This window comes from Hermetia illucens, chromosome 4, assembly GCF_905115235.1.
Source record: "Hermetia illucens chromosome 4, iHerIll2.2.curated.20191125, whole genome shotgun sequence".
NCBI classification, from domain to species: domain Eukaryota; kingdom Metazoa; phylum Arthropoda; class Insecta; order Diptera; family Stratiomyidae; genus Hermetia; species Hermetia illucens.
The window spans coordinates 8,326,620-8,339,498 of record NC_051852.1 but is presented as its reverse complement, the minus strand read 5'-3'; the positions used below and the strand labels follow the sequence as shown (position 1 = coordinate 8,339,498).

Genomic DNA, 12,879 nt, shown 5'->3' with positions numbered 1-12,879 from the left:
GTAAACCGATTTTAATAAGGTTTTGTGTTTACACAAAACCTTAAAAAGGGCTAGGGAGAATTAGATTCTTCTTGAATGGAATTTTAATATTTCACTCGAATTTCAATTATTCTCGTTTATTATGACGTCAGCATCTTATTTGTATGGCTTAGGATGCTGTTAATTGGCACGAAATTGATAAGTTTGAACTTCTATAACTTTGACACTAATAGTTGGATTTTCATGGAACTTGGCATGTGTATGCACGAGACTGTCCTCTATGCCGGTGCAAAATTTGGTACACCTAGGATGAGCTTAAGGGGAGTTTTTTAGTCAATTTCTAAAAGTTGATAATATACTATTAGTAAATTTATTTGAGCAGATACCGGAATGGGACATCTCTCGAAGATTAGATTGCACATAAGTGTTTTACAAAAAACCTTAAAAAGGGCTGCAGATAAATAGATTCTTCATAAATGCGACTTTAATATTCCACGCGAATGTCAATTATTCCGGATAATTATGACGTCAGCAGTAAACTCGCGCGAAATTGCTAAGTTTGAACTGCTATAAGTTTGGCGTTAATTCCCAGATTTCCATGAAATTTAGCACATATATACGAAATATTGTCTCCTATGCTGGTACAAAATTCGGAAGTCCTAGGATGAATTTAAGGGGGGTTTTTCAGTAAATTTCTAAAAAGTAGTAATATACTATTAGTAAGTTTGTTTGAGCAGATATCGGAATGGACAATATTTTGAGGCCTAGATTTCATCTAGGCGCACCACTCCGATTTTTTTCCGGATTTTTAGGTTGGGTAGTTTCCGAAAATGAGTCCTGTCTCACTTCAAGTGCGTATATTTTGACTCATTACTCGTGCACTTTGCAATTTATGCCAAAACTAATATCAGTTTTGGAAAGTACAAATCGAGACCTTTCATTTGATACCCTACACAACTATATCCGGAAAAAAAATTTTTTGAATCCCCCCCTTTGCATGTATGGGGAGCAACCCTTTAAACTCCACTTAAATTTATGCCACTCACTGTATGCGTGGGATTTCATAGTTCCCATCTGTCCACCAAAATTCGTTCGGATCGGTTTAGCCGTTTTGGAGAAAAGTGCGTGTGACAGACAGACAGACAGACGGACAGACATTGAATCGATTTTAATAAGGTTTTGTTTTACACATTAAATGACCAGCTGAAAAACACTGTATTTTCAGCAAGACCCACAACCTTTTCTGATGCGCAGAACATGAGTTTTGACCGATGAATACTCGATGTTTTGTGAAGATATACATTGCGAATGTTGGTGAAAATCGGTAAGATTGAACTGGTCATGGTGTTATGATATGAACAATCCACGCTTAAAGCTTCAGACCCTTTTGGTGCGAAGCAGTAGTACAATCCCGAAGCAAGCCTGCATAGAGAGCGAATGAAATTCTCATGCTGTTTCGCTCCGAGTACTCGCACGACCACCATTTCTCACCATGTGCTTCGAGTAATAGCTGCTGTTTGTGTTTACATTTTTATGCACTTCTTGCAGATTGATGAATAGCGTTTTTTTCTTATTGCTACGGAAGAATGATGTCTGAACTTTGCAGGATCAGCAATTATGGATTTTTGCCGATTCAAATAAAAGCCGAGTCTAGAATATGAAATGTGGCCTGTCTTAGTTTCTACACTGGACAGGTTGATCATTAGTTGACTCCAAGCCGATTCTGACCTTCTTTAGGATAGAGTTTTGCTGGCTTCATGCTGGTTACTCTATTTTAGGAAAGACGTAGAAACTCCAGTTGACGCTGAGCCGAGGATAGTAGCTGCGCTTTCGTCCAATTGACTTCGTGTGCTTATCAGCCGGGGGTTCTAGGACATTTCATCTTTTTATTTGGTCTAGGAGCAGTGGCCGTACGGGGTAGAACCTAGATGAGACTGGGGGCTACCCGTACGAGCATACAAGCTAGAGAAGCTAGTGAAAAACTTTAAATGTACTGCTGCACTCTGGGAAAGAGGTTTCAAGGTGCATGGTTGCAGTACATAACATTAATATTTGGCGCAGCCGGTAAGAAACATTAAATTCCTCCTGCTCAGTAAGTTTCATTGAGTTGATGAACGCAGTTGGAAGACATTCTGAGGAATACGAGAGGTGCTGTCGTGCTGCTAACAATTCATCATAGTGTTGAGTAGAGAAACTTTTTGATTTAAAGTAAACTTTCCGTTCTTTCCTAATGGTCGCTGATCACCGCCATGAAATGTACATTCTGTACTCATTTTAATTTCAAGCTTTATGATCGTGTTCCTCATCGACACTAGCGATGTGAAGGAAAAAACTGGGTTTTTGCAATCAGTAAAGCAAAGTGACGTCATTCCTAATTATAAGCAAGAGACAAGATAATGCTCCTTTCATTGCAATCAATATATAATTGGATTTACTTTACTAAAAAGTCTGAAGTCGGAGACAATCCGAAAATGAAAAGAAAAGCTTCAAATGTCAGGATCTCTTTGTGAATTCGGAGGAAAGGAACAAAAAAGACTGAAAGCTGAGTGGAGTGCAAAGAAACATGAAGCCAGAGTTCGAGAAAAGGAGCGAAATTTGTTATTACTGGCTTTTAAGTGAAATGGGGTCGCCACAAAACATGGCAAAAAAATGTGATGTCGTCGCCAAGGTGACTAGAAACGTTTTAGTAAGGACCTTCACAACACATGGGTGAAAAAAGTATAAAATTTATTCAAACTATAAGCTGAAAATAGCCTGCTGACATCATGGCGAAAATAATAAGATGACGATCGAATAAAGAATGGAGCAAACAGCAAATGGTTCAACCCATTAGATAGATAGATAAAACTTCGAATGGAATCATCAAATCTAACCCAATGTGGATGTAAACCACCATGTTATTGATTTAACCAATAACAAAGGACTTCTTCTTTTTCTTCAGCCTTTGTCCCGTTCACAAGCGGGGTCGGCTCGTCGTGATCGGTTTCGCCAATTGGCTCTATCGAATGCCTGATCTGGGTGCAATCTCGAGGCTTTCAAATCCCCATCCAGCGTATCAAGCCACCGTTGCTTAGGTCTGCCTTTTGGTCGTTTATCAGCGACTTCGATGTTCAGACCAATCTTTGCAAGTGAATTCTCGTTTGCACGAATTGCGTGACCTTACCATCGAAGACGCCTCTCTCGCAACTTTTCCACGATCGGTGCAACCCCATAACGATCGCGGATATCCTCATTTCGGATGTGATCTAAACGTGTGACGCCACTAGTCCAACTTAAATATTTAGCTTGTCCAGGATATCAATCCAATACAATTAAATACACAATCGCAAAAGGTTTGACGGGCTTTTTATTTACTAAAGGATGGAAGTGAGATGTCTGGTAAGTTGTGGTAACTAAATATGGCCTATATTATTACTATTTTTTATTCTCATTCTCTTCAATGTAGTCTTCTTCATCTTTACTGCCTCGCCAACTATACTCTTCATATTCATCACTCTGTCGTCTTTCCTCCAACACTCGAATAGGTTTCTTTCGTTCAGGCTTTGCTTCTTTAAAATTGCGAGAATTCAAAAATTTCTCGAAATTTGCCTCTTTTATTTTAGCTTCATTCAACTTGGAGCGCAATGCATCCAATTTCGGCGTTGTGGAGTTTGCACTCATCTCCGGCTTAATAGATGTTTCATCTTTGCTATCCATTTCATAGTTAATCCAAGCATCTTTGGATTTCCGCATTTTCGTCAGTATTCCAGTCATGATTTCTTTGTGGTTTAATCCAAAAACATCATGTCTCATGGGGGGTATGTCGTCTTCATTATCATCTAATTTATTGAATCCTAACTCTTCTCGTATTTGATCAGATGAGGAATTGGTTCCTTCGTACTCTTCCCCAAAATCACACTCTTTTAAAAGTTCATCGACATCTGCTAAATTGGCATAACTTCTATCTTTTACAAAGTTTATTCTTGGAACCTCACCCATTAGACGCAACTGCGACAATTCATGGCGGAGAATACCGGAGCATTTATGAAGTGTAGTCTCGATTTCAGCATCGCTATGCGCGCCTCCCCTGGCTATCCAGAACACATTTATTCCATTGAAATCTGGCGACATTTTTACACGACTTATCTCCAACCCCTTGCCAAGTACTTGCTCGGACAAAGAACCTGAAGCAAGTTGATCGGTTATATGCTTCATGAACAGCTTATTCAAAACGTTTACTCGACGTGAAGCATTTTTTCCTTGTTTGTTTTGTGCTTTGCCAATGTCACGAACGGAGGTGATTTGTGACTGAGTGGATTGTTCGTGGGGATACCATCGTTTCTTGCTGCCACTTTCTCGGTTACCTAAGAGCTTTTGAAGGATTTTCACCTGTCGTGATGCTGAGGGTATATTTTTAAGATTTTGCGTGTTGGTCTGGAATTTTCTATTTGGAGGAGCATAACTGAAACGTATGCAGTTACGCCCTATGCAGATCATCATCGGATTTGGACTGAAATGAAATGAAAGGAAGTAGATTCAGATAAATTGGCTTCAAGATAGACGACTACTGTGTATAATTAACTCGGTTGTCTTTATAGTTTTATATAAGTACCATTTTTGAAAAATAGATTTAAAGAAAATTCGAAAATCAATTCATTCAAATAGGGGATGTTTTCATAGCTTCTTCAATAGGAAGAGACCAAGCCAATTATGTGGACAACAGTATGTCCTTTAGAGACATATTTCCAAAGCAATCAAAGCAGATAACGACCTTTTAAGTCTGCAAGGGCCACAAAGTTTCATTTATTCCTTCATTCAACAAATATGTTGAGATCACAAAGAATATTCTTTTTATTAGTTTTTCGTTAAATAAGGCCAGATGATCAAGTTGTAGACGAATGTCACTCCTCATCATTTTAAGTAGAGGCTTATTAAATAGCACAAAAGAGTCGGCCAGGTTTCGATACATATATCCAATTGGATAGAGTTGGCCATAATGCCATTACATAGCTTGAAGAGAACGTGTACATCGTTTACAGATCATATTATTACGGACGAAGGATAAAGCAGACAGAATGACAATGAAATTTTCAATTAATAACATGATGTAAAGCAATTGTTTACATCATCATCATCATCAACGGCGCAACAACCGGTATCCGGTCTAGGCCTGCCTTAATAAGGAACTCCAGACATCCCGGTTTTGCGCCGAGGTCCACCAATTCGATATCCCTAAAAGCTGTCTGGCGTCCTGGCCCACGCCATCGTTCCATCTTAGGCAGGGTCTGCCTCGTCTTCTTTTTCTACCATAGATATTGCCCTTATAGACTTTCCGGGCGGGATCATCCTCATCCATACGGATTAAGTGACCCGCCCACCGTAACCTATTGAGCCGGATTTTATGCACAACCGGACGGTCATGGTATCGCTCATAGATTTCGTCATTGTGTAGGCTACGGAATCGTCCATCCTCATGTAGGGGGCCAAAAATTCTTCGGAGGATTCTTCTCTCGAACGCGGCCAAGAGTTCGCAATTTTTCTTGCTAAGAACCCAAGTTTCCGAGGAATACATGAGGACTGGCAAGATCATAGTCTTGTACAGTAAGAGCTTTGACCCTATGGTGAGACGTTTCGAGCGGAACAGTCTTTGTAAGCTGAAATAGGCTCTGTTGGCTGACAACAACCGTGCGCGGATTTCATCATCGTAGTTGTTATCGGTTGTGATTTTCGACCCTAGATAGGAGAAATTGTCAACGGTCTCAAGGTTGTATTCTCCTATCCTTATTCTTGTTCGTGTTTGACCAGTGCGGTTTGATGTTGTTGGTTGATTCGTCTTCGGTGCTGACGTTGCCACCATATATTTTGTCTTGCCTTCATTGATGTGCAGCCCAAGATCTCGCGCCAATTACCGCCTGTTCGATCTGGATGAAGGCAGTTTGTACGTCTCGGGTGGTTCTTCCCATGATGTCGATATCGTCAGCATAGGCCAGTAGTTGGGTGGACTTGAAGAGGATCGTACCTCTTGCATTCACCTCAGCATCACGAATCACTTTCTCGAGGGCCAGGTTAAAGAGGACGCATGATAGCGCATCCCCTTGTCGTAGACCGTTGTTGATGTCGAATGGTCTTGAGAGTGATCCTGCTGCTTTTATCTGGCCTCGCACATTGGTCAGGGTCAGCCTAGTCAGTCTTATTAATTTCGTCGGGGTACCGAATTCTCTCATGGCCGTGTACAGTTTTACCCTGGCTATGCTATCATAGGCGGCTTCAAAGTCGATGAACAGATGATGCAACTGTTGTCCATATTCCAACAGTTTTTCCATCGCCTGCCGCAGAGAGAAAATCTGATCTGTTGCTGATTTGCCTGGAGTGAAGCCTCTTTGGTATGGGCCAATGATTTTCTGGGCGTATGGGGTTATCCGGCCTAGCAAGATAGTGGAGAATATCTTATAGATGGTACTCAGCAACGTGACACCTCTATAATTGCTGCACTGTGTGATATCTCACTTTTTATGTATGAGACAGATTATGCCTCGTTGCCAATCGTCAGGCATTGATTCGATGTCCCATACCTTGAACACAAGTTGATGAACAATTGTTTACATTAAGTTTTAAATTGTGGAACTGAGAATTGCAAAGCTCAGGAAATCGACCAGACAACTTCTGAATCGTACTTGCAACAGCAAAAGAATTAGAACTGGTCAAACTTCCGGAACTCACAGCGTGAATATAAGGGGCTCGTAAAACGTTCGAAGTGAGTCTGCTTTATCTGAAAAAGCAATAGCTGCTATACCGCTCTTTGGACACTTCAAAACACCTGGCATCTATCCAGTGACGAGGTATATAGCAAAAAGAGCAACTTCTAAGAAATATTTTTCGAGGATGACTTGCTCTAAGCTATGTGCCTACCTCTTGACAAAAGTTTAAGTTAGTTTTCATACCTAAGCCAACAAATTCAGGAAAATCAGCTTAACATAATTCTCACTGAAATGTCTGGAAAGACTGGTTAAGCATCACATGAGAAGTGTCACGTAAGAATGTCAAAACTAACACGCTTACAAGCGTGGAAATTCTTGTGAATCTGCTCTTCACTCTTTCGTTTTAAAGATAAAGGACGCAAAGTTGAAAGTGCGTACGCGATGGGAGTGATCGTGGACATTGAAGGGGTCCTTGACTGTGTTCCTTTCCAAAAGTTTTATCATGAAGCCAGAAATCATAGTGTTCATTTATGCTCTGCCAACACAGAAATTGCTGTTTGCTGCAGTGGGTGTTGATCGCTACCTAATAACAGAGGCGATGAAAAGCTACCCGCAAGGAAGTGCGCTATTACCGCTTCTGTGGAGTATGTTCATCGACTCACTGCTACCTAAACTGCAAAATCTGGTTATATATCTGTGTGTGTGTGTGTGTATGGTGGGGTTATATATCTGTACACGCCCGAGCCTATTCGGATGACGTGGCTGTGCTAGCTGTTGGTCGGGATCTCAGAACATACAGCGCGCCTCTCGCATGGCTTTTCGGTAAATCCAAATAGAACCACAATGATATTATTTACAAAAAGGAGGAAATTGAATGATCTTTGCCTTCCAGAGATGATGACTACAACCCTTCAACTTCCCGAAGAAGTAAAATATCTGGAAATTATTCTAGACAAGAAGTTTCTTTGGAACAAACATGTAGAGGTAAAGATGAAACCAGCTCTCACAGCTTATGATCTGTGGAAGCGGACCTTTGCCTCGAGATGGAGACTTAGGCCTCAGGATGTAGATATTTGGTTTGGTAGAAGATATGAAGTTATCCTGAAACGTAGAGAAAACTGCAATGAACCATCGCTGGCTCAAAAACCAAATAGGGTTCTGAGCAGGGAACTTCCTTTCGAATAAAAAGGAGAAGTGGCTTTTCCTTGTGACAATATGTAACGGTCTCTCAGACTGTGGTGCAAATGCAGCAACGTGGGTGATTGAAGAGCGGTGGAAAGGTAGGCGCATCGCAGTCTGTAGCAATAATCAAGCTGCATCGAGAGCGTTGAGCAGTCGTTTAATCAGTTCAAAAATCGTTTAGGAATGTAGAAACCGAACAAACTCTATTTCTAGATTCAATACGACGGAACTATTGGGAGTATCTGTGTTGTAGAGGGAAATGAGAACTTGAATGCCTTATCAACCCCGGACCAGCAATTGGCCTGTAGCATTGAACATTAGTCATTATCAAAAACTGGGGACAAAGTTCCGATAAAGGCAAGTGGCAGAACCTTAATGCTCTAAACTTGTCCTATCGGAATTAAAAAATCATATGGCAAAGTTCCTTCTGTCGAAAAGCAGGAAGACTATTTGTATTGTGGACATTCTGACTGACTCTAATTCACTAGCTGGGCATAGAAAACAGCATAGAAATTTTCGAAGATGATCCTGTTATGAGGAAGCGGAATCCCGAGATCATTCTCTATGTGAGTGCCCCGCATATGACAGACATTAGATTTTTGTAGCTGATGTGCTCCATCTGCAGCAAGGAAACGGAAATCCTACGATACATAAACGAAGCCGATATATTCCATTAGAGGGGGAAATCGACTAAAACGGGCCACTAGAGACCCCACTCACACACACCCAAATGTTCAATTGTTCTTAACGCATCATTGACACTGTTTTAAGCTATTATATAACTCTATATCTCTCTGTGAGGCAAATATATAATTCACAAACTCAAACTGGTGGAATTTCGTGAGGTTTCTACGATATACCGGATAGAACCATAGGGCGCCATCAAAATTACCAGTTGAGGCACTGCCCTTGCTACTGACCGCTGGAAAAATGCTTAAGTGGATTACTCGTTTGAGCAGCAGGTTTGTGCTTCGGCTTGTGGAGACTTACCGGAGCTGTATCTCCTTGGGATACGTGCCACAATCTTGAAGATGCGCACGAGTAGATTTCATACCGAAAGCAGGCAAGCGCGGCCATGAGTTCGCGAAGGACTTTCGACCAATCAGCATCATCTATTTGGTGTTGAAGACACTAAACCGCATCGTTGGCCTTTGCTTAAGGGCGATTATGAAGAGAATGCCTTTCTCTAAGTCCCAGCATGCCTACCTCAAAGGCAAATCCACAAAAAATGCTCTCCACGAGTTAAGGGGAAGGTTGAGCGGTCACTGTAGTACAAACAGTATAACTTACTTTCTTGAATGTAGAAGGAATATTCAATGTTAGTACCAACGCCATCAAGGAAGCCGTGACCAGTATTGGAAGGGGGGTATCTTGCGCATTGGATAATATTTATGCTAAGAATCAGGATAATCCATTGGGATCTGGGAGGCAACCACTTGACCAGAGCTGTGAATAGAGGTACGCCCCAGGGTGGCGCCATCTCTCCGGTGCTCTGGTTAGTAGTAATGGAAGAAATTGGACAGTAGCGGGGTGAAGGTGGTGGCGTATGCCGACGACTTGGTAATATTAGTATCAGGGATGTTTACGTCCATTATTAGCGACATCATGGAAGGAGCGTTGCCAAAGGTGTGCCTGTGGGCAGGCAAGATGCGGACTCACCATAAACCCAACCAAAACGCTATTAATGCTATTCACCACCAAACCAAGGATACCTGAATTCCACGGCTGAATGAACAAAGATTGGTTCTTTCCTCTAATGTAAAGTATCTGGGTGTAATCCTGGATTCAAAGCTAAATTGAAGATTGGACATAGAACTGAGGGTTAAGAAGGTCTGTATGCCTGCAAAAGAACCTTTGCAAAGAAATGGGGTCTCCGGTCGAGGATGGTTCTCTGGAGTTACACCGCTGTAGTGCGTTCGAAGCTAACGTACGACTCTATTGTATGGTGGCAGGCTTTGGGCAAAAAATACAATAGGATGAAGCTTAATAGGATTCAAAGAACCGCGTGTGCAGGTGCTACTGGGGCTCTGCAGTCCTGGCCGGCAGATGCTCTCAATGTACTCCTGCATCTCCTCCCCCTAGACCTTCACATTAAATACGTTGCAGGGCCGTCAGAAATCGTGAGTCCGGATGCTGGGCAGAGAAGTCCTACGGCCACAGCAACATCCAAGACGAAGTACCTCGAGAAAACTGGGCATTCCCCACGGACTGTGCCACACGCAAGCTGAACTTCACGAGAAACTTTGCTGTGGAATTTCCAACCAGGGAAAAGGGGAAGACCCGCGGCGTGTTGCAAGGTTATGACTCAGTATTTCCTACCGACGGATGAAAGATGGCCTGTGGAATCGTTGCAAGGGTTTTCTCGAATATACACAGCGTATCCGAGTGATATATTCTCCCAGGTTCCGCCAATGTATTCCAAGCGGAAGTATTGGCGATATTGGAAGTCTGTCGATGGCTGGAGCGAGATTCGAGCCCCAAGCGATTGAGAATTGAGATAGGATTCGAGTGTTTGGTCCTGTTGGAGATTGAACAAGTTTAGTCCTGTTCACCGTTAATGCGAAACACGTGTGCAGGGTTGAATGCAGTTTTTACTGTTTGCCAAGGAATCAAATTTATCTGAAGAACTTTTCTGTTTTGAAATGCATTAGATGAATCTTGAAAGGATGTGAAGATACTTCGCATGGGATTTTTTATTAGGATAGGATCTCCATATTTCTCTCCATGAGATATGGAAGATCCAATGTTGAAAGTCATGCTGACTCGAGAAATAACCCCTGATCTTAAAGTTGACCATGGAAAATGGTTAAGCAATAGAATTAACGTCCAACTTTAATATGTGACCCATTCACTGCCAATTCCGCCTTGTATTACGCTACCATACCGCGATGACAAATGCCCTGAGAAATACCATCAGAAGCTTGAAGAAAGATGTCTTGATCTATTGGAACCTTCGATGGCCTTCGGGAATACATCATCAGTAACAAGAAAAAATAATATCAGTGACAAGTTGCAACCCTTCGGACTTTGCTTTGAACTTCAGCTTCATTTGAGTTTCTCCGGAATATCCTTTTTTCCTAACACCAAAAATTGCAGGAACTCCAAGAAACCTAAACTAAACATCCTAAGTAGCAACAGAATCTAGAGCCAAGATAATATGTCCTGGACAGCAGTGATTGCAAGACAATGGGTAAGGGGCAGGAAACACCTGTAATGAAATTTAGGAGATTTAGATGGTCAAATGACCATCCTGAGTGGTCAAGATGACTTAGAGGGAAGAGCTATCCCAAAACCTAAAAGAAATTGGGTAAGTGGACCAACTAAGACTGAAGCTCCATCAAAGCATTCGGTCGATACGTTCTTGCACGCCTTTGTGCTCGGGAATGTGGGGGAGAGGGGGTTCTTCGATACCTCACCTGTCATAATACAAAATTAACGTGTCTGTACCGATGCGTGGATCTGCACTGGATCTGAAAATCACCAAACAAACAAGGGAGTTCGCGAGGGCCTAACGAGTTAAAACAGAACGCGAGCCAAAGTTGGACAAGGAAAAAAAAGAAACGGTTCAATCGCGCGCGTGGAGCCGTACACCTCCGGACCCGAGTGCCGCTATTGAAGAGTGAAAGCTCCACGACGGATCGCAGTCTCCTCCTTGGACCCGTAATGCTCACACATTTAGGGACATCCTCTCAAATAACGGCCTAAGGATGTCGATGAAGGGCCACAGTGTGTCGAGATTTCGCACTCCCTACCCAGGTATTGGTTACCTTGGGAAATTCTCCCTTGATGGTCTCCTGGCAAGATCTCGGTTTTCTAAAGTGCACATAGACTCTAGAGTAGAAAAGTGGTTTCTCTCTGTGGAACCCCATGACTCTTGCAAGTTATCTTCAGGCTCAATTCAACGACGACACCACCATTCATTTTCCATGTGAAAGACACTTCTGCTTCACTGTCTTCTGGATTGAATTTGTAACAGAGTTTACTGAGAAATTTCACAAATGTTATCCCTTCAGTCGGCTTAATGAGCAGAACCGATGGTCTAGTCCTTCTTGCTTTGCTCATTCTTTCTGTTTGTGATTTATTCGTAACTTCCTTCCTTCAATTCTGACCGACAACCAAGCGCCCATCATGGCCTTGTACTCAGCGACGACATCTTCCATTTGGCCCGCTTATAACATAGCCCGATCACGAGAGCTCCTGTGCCAGACGCGTGCAAATGCATTCAAGATTACGGCGGTCTGCACGGGGCACTGGCCCATAGGGGACCATGCCGCCAGGTTCGGCATACCCTACAATTCGCATTTCCGAAGCTGCGGAGAAGGAAGGGAAACCCTCATGCACATTCTCTGCAATTGCGCAGCTTTAGCTAGAGTCAGGCTACGGACACTGGGTAAACCATTCTTTGGGGACCTTAGAGAGATTTCTAGCTGCAGGCTGGGAGAACTGCTTTCCTTCGTGAATGCTACGGGCTGGCTCTGAAGATCCGAGCCGACTAGACTCTGCCTCCCTGCTCCCATAACAGCGGTCACGGTCTTAGGAGTTTGTGGCATCAAAAAAATCAAATCCTTAAGTAAACAATAGGACATAGGAAGCGTTTGGCAAGTCTACAAAGTGAAATAGAAGAAATTAGACCCCCCAAATGAATTCAACATTGAAGTGTAACATTTGAATATGTTGCATGTAGCTTGAAATATTGTTTAAGATTTAAATTTAGGCTAATCAACAATTATTGTTTACTTACCAAGGAAAAAATTACATAAAATAAGATTGACACCAGCTGAAGGACAACAACAAACCAACCGACATGCGCACCGGCCGCTATAACCAAACCTGTTTACAGCTGATTGTCAATAGTGTGTCACGCTGAAATCTTCAATAATAGAACCTTGCACAGCTTTTCTTAAAAATAGGTGTTAAGTAAGCCTGAAATCTATTTGTTCATTTTAAATCTCTTCAAATTTCATTTAAAATTTCAAAAAATAATAAAACATTTCATAAATCATTGCCATACTCAAAATCGTTTCGAACATTGAACATACTC

The 12,879-nt window shown here is 42.1% G+C and overlaps 1 protein-coding gene across 1 annotated transcript; it reads right to left on the bottom strand.

Annotated features, from left to right (window-relative positions):
- Positions 1–3,327: 3,327 nt before the first annotated feature.
- On the bottom strand, positions 3,328–12,708 carry LOC119655292. The gene is made up of 2 exons (XM_038061113.1): positions 12,580–12,708; positions 3,328–4,468 (listed from the first exon to the last, which is right to left on the bottom strand). Exon 2 carries the CDS (start codon positions 4,456–4,458, stop codon positions 3,394–3,396), a length of 1,065 nt encoding a protein of 354 aa, XP_037917041.1. The 5' UTR covers positions 4,459–4,468; positions 12,580–12,708; the 3' UTR covers positions 3,328–3,393.
- Between the last annotated feature and the right edge of the window lie 171 nt (positions 12,709–12,879).